This window comes from Telopea speciosissima, chromosome 1 (assembly GCF_018873765.1).
Source record: "Telopea speciosissima isolate NSW1024214 ecotype Mountain lineage chromosome 1, Tspe_v1, whole genome shotgun sequence".
NCBI classification, from domain to species: domain Eukaryota; kingdom Viridiplantae; phylum Streptophyta; class Magnoliopsida; order Proteales; family Proteaceae; genus Telopea; species Telopea speciosissima.
In genome coordinates, this window is record NC_057916.1 from 22,234,048 (window position 1) to 22,247,601 (window position 13,554).

Sequence of the window (13,554 nt, forward strand, 5' to 3'; positions counted from 1 at the left end):
CGTGACCATGACCCATCACATGGGATCCACCACTACCCAGGTCAAGAGTCACAAATCCATGATCCGAAATATTTGAATTTGAAATACAAATCTCGATCAGATTGTGGACCTTCCAAATAGGGAGCACCACCAGTCTGACTATAACTTCTCACTCATCAGCAGATAAGGTACAGGTAAAGGACCTTCAAGAAGAAAAAACGATCCTTAGAAAGACACCCCACCCCAAGTCTAGTATTTTCCAGTTTGACAACTAAATTGTCTTTCGCTAACATATTTAATATATTTTTTTTTTGGGGTAAAGCACGTTTAATGCGTTATAGTCCACATGCAAAATTCCAATTGTCTTCCTTCAACATTTATTTAATACATTTTAATCCCCATGGAAAATTCCAAGTGTTTTCCACAAGCCACAATAATTGAAGGGGTTCTTGTCTCTTCATTCCTTATCGCCACATCCGATACAACTCCTTCAACTACATACATGTTTTGGTTTTTTTATTAGTCAGATATGGTCAACAACGACATGTGATTGAAGAACACATGTGAAGAACATTGGTCTCGCACGCCATCGGATGTGCGCCTTCCGGTTGCTCTCCTCCCTACTGGTGGAAGACAAAACTAACTTTCTCTTATTATATATACATGCATAGTTGAAGTAATAACTCAAAACATATATAGAAACGTTATCGAGTGATCAGAGTATACATTGATTCATCACTGAAATCATGGGGGGTGAAGGAATTCCTACGCATGAGTAACGGAGAACGAGATACAAGCTATGCTCAGAATTCTTTCAATGTTAGTACATCTTAAGCTCTCTAACTCATTTTCAAATTTTTTTTTCCCCCTCTTATGGTGAACGAAATCTATATCCTATTACTTTTGCTGTATATATTGTGATTAAAATTTTTTTTTTTTTTTTTTTTTTTTTTTTTTTTTTTTTGATGGTTGGAGCAGAGATCGGTGATATCAACTGCAAAACCTATCCTAGAGAAGGCCATTGAAGATCTCGTGAGCGAGGGCCTTCCCTCTAATGTCTTAACCATTGCGGACTTGGGTTGCGCCTTCGGTCCTAATACGTTCACAGTGATCACTACGATCAAACGAAAAGTAGAGAAAAGGTGCAACGAATTAGGTGTAAAACAGCCAGAGCTTCAAGTTTTCTTAAATGATCTTCCTGGAAATGATTTCAACTCAACGTTCAAGTTCTTTTTTGAAAATTATCAACAACTTGAAGGAGAAAGGATCGGCGAAGATAGTAAGAAGTGTTTCATTGCAGGTGCTCCTGGCTCCTTCTACGAGAGACTATTCCCCTTGAATAGTTTACACCTTGTCCATTCTTGCTACGGCGCACTGGCTCTCTCGGGTAAGTAAATTTAAGTTTCATCACTTCCCAACTATTTCACTTGGCCCCACCAAGCACCAACAAATCAAGGCCGGTATGCATTGAGCATCGTGCACTGGGTACGCCCTAAATAGTTAGTGGATTCCATCTATATGCCATTATCTCTGGTGTACGAGAATAGTTCTCATACGAGAACCTGATGGAACCATTCTCGCTAGGTTGGAGGGGTTTCGGTCGAAACCAAGTCGAGATATGTCTTTCTCATTTTTGGCCTGGTGTTCTCTTTTATATTTCTTTTTTTTTTTTATTAACTTGCTTTAAGCGTCCAGTCCTTAATTTAGATAACGACATAAATTACTAATATTTTTTAATAAATTAATGGAAATCGTTGACAGGTTCCACCAGGGCTCACAAATGAAGTAGGTATTCCAATAAACAAGGGGAAAATCTACATCTCCAATACTAGCCCCCCTCCCGTGAGCAAAGCTTACCTGGAACAATTTCAAGAGGATTTTACTTCGTTCATCATGCTGAGATCAAAAGAGTTGATCCCCAACGCTCGTATGGTCTTGATACTTCATGGTAGACAAGGCGGCGACCCCTCCTCAGCTACCTGTGATTATTGGGAACTATTATCAGAGGCCCTCATAGCTATGGTTTCAGAGGTACGTAGTACTACTACTTACATATCTTTGGGCTTTAAGAAACTCCATTAGCTTATTGCTAAAGTTCCTTCCATGCATGCGTATATATTTCTTTTTAACTAATTAGGAGTTTTTTTTTTTTTTTTTTTCTTTTTGGCAACAGGGACTAATTGAGGAAGAGAAGTTAGATTCTTTTAATGTGCCATATTACACGGCATCATGCAAGGAAATTCAAGAAGTAATAGACAAGGAAGGCTCCTTCGACACAAAACAATTGGTAACATTTGCTCTAGATATTGGGGACAAGGAAGAGACAAACATGCAAGTTAAGGGAGATAAGGTAGCTAAAAATATCAGATCAGTTTCAGAACCCCTGATTTCTCACCACTTTGGACATGAGATTATAGAACCATTGTATGAGAAATTTACTTGTTTGGTAATTGATGACATGGTCAAGAAGCTTCCTATTGAACTTGTGAGCATTGCCATCACACTTCAAAGAAAGGGCTAGAAGTAATTGAGTTTCAATGTAAGAAGCTAGTTTGGGTTTAGATTTGTTTTGAGTGTGAAATAATTGGCTCCTGGTTAAGGTGGATGTCCTTCCCCAAGGAAAAATTCTTTGTACTTTTAATTTTTCACCATTAATAAAGTTATCGGAACAACTGCTCACAATATTGAGTTTCTTGGTTAAAAACGGGGAAGATTTAGCTGAAAAAATCTTTGTCCATTTAATTCTCTCTCTCTCTCTCTCTCGCCTTCTGCCTGTGTGGCCTCACACTATTTTGCTGGGAGGGGGTTATGGTAGGGCTTCTTCTAGTCCATCTATTTATATCTTAGATTTGTTTTTTCTTTATATCTTTCAGTTTACGCCTCTACTTATGATGTAAGCCTTTTTTTTTTTTGGCTTAAGATCAGGAATGTATTGATATGAAAAATAAAAAGGATGTGTTACAAAAAGGACTTCATATCAGTTAAGACAAAAACAAAAATGGGCATAAGCCCCCACCACACAGAAGCAGCCTAAGTGAATCTGTAATAGGGCCGGCCTATGGCATCCCAGCTTATAACGTGGGAGATGAAACCCGGGGAGGGTTGCCAAGAGCTTGACTCCTTTCTTCTTGCGGCATGGTTTGCAAGGGCATCCGCTGCAGCATTAGTTTCCCTGTAGCAGTGTGTGATTCTCCAATGGATAGAGTTTAGGAAAGGGGAAATAGACCACCAGCTTTGCATGAAACTCCATGGGATCTTACCGGATAGGAACTTATGATGTAAGTCATGTAACAAGTTGCTAAAGGGATATGTGTAGTGAATATTCTAAGGTAAAAGGTTCTTCGAGCCTAAGGCGTACTTTGTGCCTCTTCACATTCACTATTTAAATCATTGTTTGTCAATGGAAGTGAGGGAGGTTGGAATTGGAGGAGAGACACTATCAGGGAGGAAAGAGAATATAAGAGCGTTTAGATGAATTTGAAAGGGCATGGATCACTCCAACATGTGAGGTCATGAAATTTAATAATATAATATTTCCTCAAGATAGACAACATTCTCCATATATACATGTGCCAAAAGAATATAATATCAAAATATCATTTATGAAAGAATGAGTCAAGTGGGCGACATGTAATTACGGCTCATGAAAATACAACCCCAGAACTTTTCATAAAACGAAACAACCGAGCAGTCCTAATATAAAGTATAGAATAATTTTCAGATGCGAATGAAGAATTGATTTAGTCTGTCCAAAAGATGAACTAAAGATAGCACCAATTAATGAACCGTGCAACACCCCTTCAATGCTCATATTGAGGAGAATGGATCATCAACAGGTATCAACAAGTGAATGTACATCTTAGACTCAATCACAATTTAATTTTGTTTCCATAAAAACCCCTCATCCCCTTGTAAATGACAAAAATAAAACAGGTGGTTATGAACAGTTCCATGCCCCTCAATATATGGTCAACATGTGTTTGAGGAAAAAATGGGACTCATGCATGCTGATCTATTTATGGCCTCAAATGTCACGTATTGGAACAAAAACAGCATGCTATCTCACATAACATGCGAAGATCAAACATTGCTCTCGCAAGCCAATAAGAACACATAAGACTATATATATAATACACTTTGACCCAGGAAACCCGTACCATTGTGATATGAAAAATCAAAAATAATTATTTTCTAACATCTAAATTGGCTCGTAATGTTCATGAAGCTCACATATATGTGAGGTTAGCGTTTTGGATATGTAGTACTAAGAGGCTAACCTTTTTTCTTTTTTCTTTTTTTTTTCTTTGAAGAATATCTACTCTCTACATATGTGGAGCTGATCTGAACAAGTCGCAAGTCGCAAGGGAGTTGATGATCAATATAACATAGGTCATATCCAGTACCTATATTCATCTGGCATTGCCTAATTATAAAGGATATCTAAGATTATATCTAGAGATATCTCATACAAATAACACTGACATATCACTTCATTAGTATTCCGTAAGAACTCTAATTGCACAGTCAAACCAGAAAAGATTTATGGAAAACTTTTTTTACTGTGATTACTCTTTCTATTATTTATGATTACCAGCTTTTCCAATAATTAAACATTAGGCTTCAACCACTCCATAAATGAGATATAGGCATAACGGTTGCTACGAATTGTAAAAACAGCATCCTTCATTTTTTTCTTCTTTTTTTTTGTGGGGGTGGGGGGAATTTTAGTAACATAATATTAACCTTGATGTAATGTAGAAATTGTTGGCCAGCGAACTTGAATAACCGTGCCAATATAGAAAGAGTGTAAAAGGGAATTTTAGGTGTCCGCACCAAAGAAAGAGGTTCTAGTCAAACCTGATTCTTTGGCGCCCTAGAGCATCATCTAATAAATAACCTTTCACAGGGAAAGGGAAATCATCATCCTAAACAAAAGATGAACGATGCTTTGCCGAGTACTTAGCAAAAAAATCTGCCACCGAGTTCACTTCTCTGAAACAGTGAGAAATCTTTCAATGGATAGCTTTCAAATACGAAGAAGGCTATTCCATAGTTGACGCATAAACCAAGGAATAGACCCAAATTGGACCACCAACAACACCGCCATCGAGTCACACTCAATCCACAACCTATGTGTAAATCTTGTGGTCCTCGGAGGAGGTTTCCTCGGCCTTATGGCGACAGGATTTTCCTTCGATGGATTATCACGTATCATTTTGATACATCATTATGGGGATTGAAATCATGCTTCATAAAAAAAAAGGAGTCGCCACCTAGGATTAGGGCCTAGGACCCAATGGGTGTAGCCCCATCCGGAGTTAGCGGAAAGGGCTATGTGATTCCATATGGTCTGACTGGAGATAATGGGTAAGTGGTCAAGTTACGAACATGGGAAGGTATTAGCACCCCATCTCTCCCAGTTAAACCGATCTTTCTACTAGATGTTAGATTTAAAAAATTCTCCCTTAATATGTCATATACCAACATGTAAGACTAAATTATTATGCACTAAATATGATAAAGAAAGAAAAAAATCATTGACTATGTACACTAAAGCGAACTACTTTAATGGTCTACATTATGCAAAAAATAATAAAAAGAAAATAGACAAATACCTGTAAAGAAATAAAAGAAATGAATGGAAAATGTACCAAATACGAAATATGCGATGTCCCACGGCTCAGGTAGAGACGGATGATCGACTTGCCTCTCTCTTGTCGGACAAAGTAAAGGCTATATGGGTATCGTTACTCAGACTTCAGGCAGAGTAACGGCTATATATGGGATTTTCGTTATCTGTATACAGATAAAATAACGACTATTGTCGACACTGAATTTTGTCACCCCCCAGCTCTGATGATAATAGGACACGGACAGACATCGATATCTCTCTGAAGAAGGACTTTTGCCCTACATCTAAGCCAAATCATCCTGACATCCTTAAAAATAACTTATAAGACCCTTTTACCAAATGATGAAGGAGGTACTGCTCACCTTCGATTTAGATGCCAACCACTCATAATGATTGTGACCAGCATTGTTAACATCTTGTGTCTTCCCGTGACAATGCTTGCTTTGCCCCTGTAAATCCCTCTTCTCAACTACAATAGCCATTTGATCGATTTCCGCAACCTGCTGCATGCACCACAACCATGCCATCACCAAATGCACGTACATCAATAGTATCCACGAGATGAAACTCCCCCCGTGGCAAAACCACCTCCAAGAATCCTCCACCAAAGTCGAAGCCTCCACACCATGACTAGGGGTAGTGGAGGAGAACAGCCCGTAGACCCACCCCCACGGATAACGTCCCCATGCATGCCCCTGGAAGACTCGCCTCTAGGGCACCACACCACGACCATGGCCCATCACATGGGAACCACCACTACCCGATCCACGACCCAAACCAAGATTCACAAATCCCTGATCCGAAATATTTGACGACGAAATACAAATCTCAGATTGTGGGACCTTTCAAATAGGGAACACCACCAGTTTGACTATTACTTCTCCCATCCAACCATGGTTTGTGATCTCGGTATCGGCTGGATCGGTTCGGATCGACCGATACAAATCGGGATCGCCCAACTCGGGCAAATATAACACTTTTGTCCCTGTTCTCTTATAAAAAAATTTTTAATTTTTTACATTTTTACCCCTGTCCGTACAGCTGGATCAGATCGGTATCACGATCGGTCTCGACTGATACCGATCCGATCCAACCAATATCGACCGATCCGATCCGATACCTCAAACTATGCATCCAACTCATCAGTAGATAAGGTAAATTGTCTTCCACTAACATATTTAATGCATTTTTTTTTTGGTAAAGCATATTTAATACATTTGAGCCCCCATGCAAAATTCAAATTGTCTTCCACAAGCCACAATAATTGAAGGGATTCTCGTTGTCTCTTAGAAGAAACCTGTTCACACCTTCAACAACTACTGGTGGAAGACTAACTTTGTCTTATTATATATACATACACAGTTGAAGTAACTCAAAACATAGAAACGTTATCGAGTGATCAGAGTATACATTGATTGATCACTGAAGTCATGGGGGTAAAGGAATTCCTACGCATGAGTAATGGAGAACAAGATACAAGCTATGCTCAGAATTCTTTCAATGTTGTTACATCTTAAACTCTAACTCATTTTCTTTTTCTTTTTTTTTTTTCCCTCTTATGGTGAAGGAAATCTATATCCTATTACTTTTGCTGTATATATTGTGATTTAAATGTTGTTTTTTTTTTTTTTGATGGTTGGAGCAGAGATCGGTGATATCAACTGCAAAACCTATCCTAGAGAAGGCCATTGAAGATCTCGTGAGCGAGGGCCTTCCCTCTAATGTCTTAACCATTGCGGACTTGGGTTGCGCCTTCGGTCCTAATACGTTCACAGTGATCACTACGATCAAACGAAAAGTAGAGAAAAGGTGTAACGAATTAGGTGTAAAGCAGCCAGAGCTTCAAGTTTACTTAAATGATCTTCCTGGAAATGATTTCAACTCAACGTTCAAGTTCTTTTTTGAAAATTATCAACAACTTGAAGGAGAAAGGGTCGTCGAGGATGGTAAGAAGTGTTTCATTGCAGGTGCTCCTAGCTCCTTCTACGAGAGACTGTTCCCCTTAAATAGTTTACACCTTGTCCATTCTTGCTACAGTGCCCACTGGCTCTCTCGGGTAAGTAAGTTGAGTTTCATCACTTCCCAACTGTTTCACTTGGCCCCACCAAGCACCAACAACTCAAGGTGTGCATTGAGCATCGTGCACTGGGTACACCCTAAATAGTTAGTAGAGTCCATCTATGTGCCATAGCTCTGGTGTAAGAGAACCTGATGGAACCATTCTCGCTAGGTTGGAGGGGTTTTTGTCGAAACCAAGTCGAGATATTTCTTTTTCATTTTTGGCCATGTGTTCTCTTTTTTATTTCTTTTTTTTTTTTTTATTAACTTGCTTTAATCGTTCAGTCCTTAATTTAGATCACTACATAAATTACGATATTTTTGAATGAATTAATGAAACTCGTTGTGAGTTCCACCAGGGCTCACAAGTGAAGTAGGTATTCCAATAAACAAGGGGAAAATCTACATCTCTAATACTAGCCCCCCTCCCGTTAGCAAAGCTTACCTGGAACAATTTCAAGAGGATTTTACTTCATTCATCAAGTTCAGATCAAAAGAGTTGATCCCCAACGCTCGTATGGTCTTGATACTTCATGGTAGACAAGGCGGCGACCCTCATCGCCTACCTGTGATTATTGGGAACTATTATCGAGGCCCTCATAGCGATGGTTTCGGAGAGGTAGTACTACTACTTACCAATAATTAGCCTTTCAAGGGATGAGCATTACAAAAAATCACATAATCAAGAGCAACTGCAAATAAACTCTAATAAACAATCTTCAATCTCCCCTTACAGTAGCAAGTAATTTCCATGCAAGTACCAATCATTAAAAAAATTGTAAATCCCAAACTGATGCGATCGAAGGCCCACCAAAGCAATAATGTGAAAAATGTATAAGATCAATGACAATTTTGTAAATTCCGACAATCAACCAACTAGTGAATTGTTGGATTAGAATTAAGTGATAATGACCTTTGATGCAATTTAGGCAATAAAAAATACTCAATTTAGTTAAATAAGATTTTGAATATTACTTGAATAATTGTTGTGCAAGTTAAAGGTTGTGTTAATTAAGGTTTACCATAAATAAAACAAGGGACAATTAAGACATATCTCACTCCAATATTCTCTCTTCTCCACGTTTCTTTCCTTGTTTTGAGTTTTTTTTGTAAGAAATCCTTATCACTCCAATGTTCTCTCTCTTCTCCATGTTTCCTTAATTATCACCGGTACTCCCACTCCAATATTCGTCTAAATTTAAAGTCGATTTTATTAATTCTGTTTTTTTAAGGTGCTTATTATTGGAAAGCACCAAGTTGTGACTAATTTTGATTTATGGTACCTATTGTTGGTTATCTTTGGCTTAGTGCTCATCTATTCAATTAATAGAAAGGAAAAGAGAACGCCACCCTATCATTTATTTTCTAGCAAATGTGAGCTGGTTTTATGCTAATTTCTTCAAATTCTCCAAGTATACCCTGTCATTAATATCTCTATGTGATCATGATAAAACTGTTGTAGAACATTAGAACAAAAATGATGAGTCTCTCTCTATTGAAAAAAAAATTAAGGGTAATTTACACATACCCCCCCTGAGGTTTGACAAAAGGATATTTTCACCTCCCAGTTTTGAAAAATTCTGCGTACCCCCCTGAGGTTTGCAAACGGTAACAAATAAGCCCATTCCGCTAGTTCATGACTAACAGTCTAACACTGTTCAAAGTTAGACTTGAACTGACGAAATTGCCCTTCTAAGAAGAACCCCAAAAAAAATAAAACCAAAACCTGCAACTCATCTTCCCCAAAATCGATTGGGGAACATGAGTTGCAACCATCCCAGCGCCCCATTGATTCGTCAATTACCCTTAATTTAATTCCTACTTGGGTTTCATGGTGGGGAAGTACCAATAACGAAGAAGAAAGCGGGCTCTCAGCAAGATTGTTGAAGAATGCAACAACTGTAACTTGTGAAAAGGTTGTGCTGCCAAATAAAATCATATAATCCATAAAACCCATGGAAGATGAGTTGCAGGTATCCTTGTAGGGAACACCATGGAACCGATCCTAATTTACTCTCCTTCCTTTCCCTCTACCCTTCTATTCGTCAGGGTTTCAGTTCTTCATTTGATTCTGCCATCGATTTCCTAGAACTACTTCAAGTCTAGTTCCCTAAAATCTCTAAGTCCGGCCAAGTTTTCTGGTTCTTGATTTCTATTAATTGTTAAGGTTCATTGCCTGCCTAGGGATTCAATTGGAAGAGTAGCTTTCAGCAAAGTGTAAAAAATGACGAGGGAAATAACTCCAATTTCTCTTTCCAGCCCCAAATAAGATCTGCTATGTCTTCTGGTTCGATGTTTCAGACTTCTGCAACATCATCATCTTCTATGGTATACTGATTCTCTCTAGTCTCTTCTTTCCATTTATGGGTTTCATTTAATTTTGGTCTTAGAGCTTCTTAATTGATTTTGGTTTCGATGAAAACAGGAAGAAACCTTGAAAGGACAGCAACAAGGATGGAATCTGCAGGAATCCAACAAGCAAACTGATTCAAAGCCTATAGTGAAATCCGAATTCGCCCCAAACCAGAGCTTTTCTTCTGAGATTGCCACGATTCAAACTAATACCCAAGTCAGTAGTGGATTTCAATCTGAGGACAATCAATACCCTTAGAACACTATGTCCATTAGAGATCAAAGGAGGTTGGAAGATGGGTATAATTGGAGAAAGTATGGACAGAAACAAGTGAAAGGGAGTGAAAACCCACATAGTTATTACAAGTGCACCTACCCAAATTGCCCAATTTTTAATCTATCAATTTCATCCCTCAACTGCGTCTGTTCTGCACACTTGATTTCCTTCTATCGAATTGCTGTTCTGGAATTACATTTGAAGTATTTCATCCCTTTGGTTTTGAAACCTGCAACTCAACTTCCCCAATTCGATTGGGGAAGATGAGTTGTAGGTTTTTTTTTTTTTTTCCCCCCTTTGTAAGGGTAATTTTGTCTATTCATTTTTTTTTTTTTTGGTTCTTCTTAGACGGGCAATTCCGTCAATTCAAGTCTAATTTTTAATAGTGTTAGTCATGAACTAACAGAATGGGCTTATTTGTTACCGTTTGTAAACCTCAGGGGGTACGCAGAATTTTCCAAAACTGGGGGTGAAAATATCCTTTCGTCAAACCTTAGGGGTGGTATGTGTAAATTACCCAAAAAATAATTCAACAATGTTTTCTTATTCTACTTGATTGTGTGAGGTCGTTGAGAATAAAGATAAAGATTTAGTAAGTTAATCACCTTCAACTCTCATTTAGTTTGTGGACTCACCAGAGAAGAGAGAGAGAGAGAGAGAGAGAGAGAGAATTAACTTATTTGTTTTTTATAAATGGAGTAAGAATTGTGGGAGTGGTTATAAGGATTTCTTGAAAAAAAATTACTCAAAACAAAAAAAGAAACGTGGAGAAAAAAGAGACAGAATATTGGAGTGGGACTGTTGATAAGGAAACGTGGGAAAGAGAGAGAATATTGGAGTGATAATGACTTCTTGCGAAAAATACTCAAAAAAGAAAGAAACACGGAGATAATTGCAGCCCCTGGAAGACTCGTCTCTAAGGCACCACACCACGACCATGGCCCATCACATGGGAACCACCACTACCCGATCCATTGAAGGGATTCACCGTTTGTCTCTTAGAAGAAACCTGTTCACACCTTCAACTACTGGTGGAAGACTAACTTTTTCTTATTATATATGACTTCTTCCTAATAAGACTTTGTATATGCCATCTCTCACATAACTAACATGTGAAGAACATTGCTCTCGCAGGCCATGTGCGCCATCCGGTTGCTTTCTTTTTTTTTTCTAAATATCAGCTGAGTTATATTATAATCACCAAACGAGCATAAGACTAACTTTCTCTTATTATAAATACATACATAGTTGAAGTAATAACTCAAAACATAAAGAGAAACGTTATCGAGTGAGTGATCAGAGTATACATTGATTGATAACTGAAGTCATGGGGGTGAAGGAATTCCTACGCATGAGTAATGGAGAACGAGATACAAGCTATGCTCAGAATTCTTTCAATGTTAGTACATCTTAAGCTCTCTAACTCATTTTCATTTTTTTTTCTCCCTCTTATGGTGAAGGAAATCTATATCCTATTACTTTTGCTCTATATATTGTGATTTAAATTTTTTATTTTTATGGTTGGAGCAGAGATCGGTGATATCAACTGCAAAACCTATCCTAGAGAAGGCCATTGAAGATCTCGTCAATGAGGGTCTTCCCTCTAATGTCTTAACCATTGCGGACTTGGGTTGCGCCTTCGGTCCTAATACGTTCACAGTGATCACTACGATCAAACGAAAAGTAGAGAAAATGTGCAACGAATTAGGTGTAAAGCAGCCAGAGCTTCAAGTTTTCTTAAATGATCTTCCTGGAAATGATTTCAACTCAACGTTCAAATTCTTTTTTAAAAATTATCAACAACTTGAAGGAGAAAGGATCGGCGAGGATGGTAAGAAGTGTTTCATTGCAGGTGCTCCTGGCTCCTTCTACGAGAGACTGTTCCCCTTAAATAGTTTACACCTTGTCCATTCTTGCTACAGTGCGCATTGGCTCTCTCGGGTAAGTAAGTTTAAGTTTCATCACTTCCCAACTGTTTCACTTGGCCCCACCAAGCACTAGCAAATCAAGGTGTGCAATGAGCCTCGTGCACTGGGTACACCCTAAATAGTTAGTGGATTCCATCTATGTGCCATATCTCTGGTGTACGAAAATAGTTCTCATACGAGAACCTGATGGAACCATTCTCGCTAGGTTGCAGGGGTTTTTGTTAAAAACCAAGTCGAGATATGTCTTTCTCATTTTTGACCTGGTGTTCTCTTTTTTTATATATATATATATATATATATTTTTTTTTAAACTTGCTTTAAGCGTTCAGTCCCTAATTTAGATCACTACATAAATTACTGATTTTTTTTAATGAATTAATGAAAATCGTTGACAGGTTCCACCAGGGCTCACAAGTGAAGTCGGTATTCCAATAAACAGGGGGAAAATCTACATCTCCAATACTAGCCCCTCTCCTGTCAGCAAAGCTTACCTGGAACAATTTCAAGAGGATTTTACTTCGTTCATCAAGTTGAGATCAAAAGAGTTGATCCTCAATGCTCGTATGGTCTTGATACTTCATGGTAGACAAGGCGGCGACCCTTCCTTAGCTACTTGTGACTATTGGGAACTATTATCAGAGGCCCTCATAGCTATGGTTTCAGAGGTAGTACTACTACTTACCATATCTTTGGGTTTCAAGAAACTCCATTAGCTTATTGCTAAAGTTCCTTCCATGCATGCATTTTTTTTTTTTTTTTGGCAACAGGGACTAATTGAGGAAGAGAAGTTAGATTCTTTTAATGTGCCATATTACACGGCATCATGCGAGGAAATTCAAGAAGTAATAGACAAGGAGGGCTCCTTCGACACAAAACAGTTGGTAACATTTGCTCTAGATATTGGGGACAAGGAAGAGACAAACATGCAGGTTAAGGGAGGTAAGGTAGCTAAAAATATCAGATCAGTTTCAGAACCCCTGATTTCTCACCACTTTGGACATGAGATTATAGAACCATTGTATGAGAAATTTACTCGTTTGGTAATTGATCACATGGTCAAGAAGCTTCCTATTGAACTTGTGAGCATTGCCATCACACTTCAGAGAAAGGGCTGGAAGTAATTGAGTTTCAATGTAAGAAGTTTGAGTTTAGATTTGTTTTGAGTGTGAAATAATTGGCTCCTGGTTAAGGTGGATGTCCTCTCTGCCAGGAAAAAATCTTTGTACGTTTTAATTTTTTTCCATTAATAAAGTTATCCGTGCAATTGCTCACAATATCGAGTTTCATGGTTAAAAACAGGGAAGTTTTAGCAGAAAAAATCTTTGTCC

At 38.2% G+C, this 13,554-nt stretch overlaps 3 protein-coding genes across 3 annotated transcripts; all 3 read left to right on the forward strand.

The window, feature by feature from the left end:
• Nucleotides 1–945: 945 nt before the first annotated feature.
• LOC122669145 (3,7-dimethylxanthine N-methyltransferase CkTbS-like) lies at nucleotides 946–2,500 on the forward strand (the record flags this gene model as incomplete). The annotated part of the gene is made up of 3 exons (XM_043865863.1): nucleotides 946–1,332; nucleotides 1,741–2,010; nucleotides 2,153–2,500. Coding segments are annotated over 3 exons (1,005 nt in total), but the record flags the coding sequence as incomplete, so codon positions are not given.
• Nucleotides 2,501–7,244: 4,744 nt separating this feature from the next.
• LOC122669231 (7-methylxanthine methyltransferase PCS1-like) lies at nucleotides 7,245–8,315 on the forward strand (the record flags this gene model as incomplete). The annotated part of the gene is made up of 2 exons (XM_043865981.1): nucleotides 7,245–7,671; nucleotides 8,020–8,315. Coding segments are annotated over 2 exons (723 nt in total), but the record flags the coding sequence as incomplete, so codon positions are not given.
• Nucleotides 8,316–11,625: 3,310 nt separating this feature from the next.
• Nucleotides 11,626–13,347, forward strand: LOC122669314 (probable caffeine synthase 4). Its single transcript, XM_043866097.1, has 4 exons — nucleotides 11,626–11,697; nucleotides 11,829–12,239; nucleotides 12,622–12,891; nucleotides 12,994–13,347. Exons 1-4 carry the CDS (start codon nucleotides 11,626–11,628, stop codon nucleotides 13,345–13,347), a joined length of 1,107 nt encoding a protein of 368 aa, XP_043722032.1.
• Nucleotides 13,348–13,554: the final 207 nt, after the last annotated feature.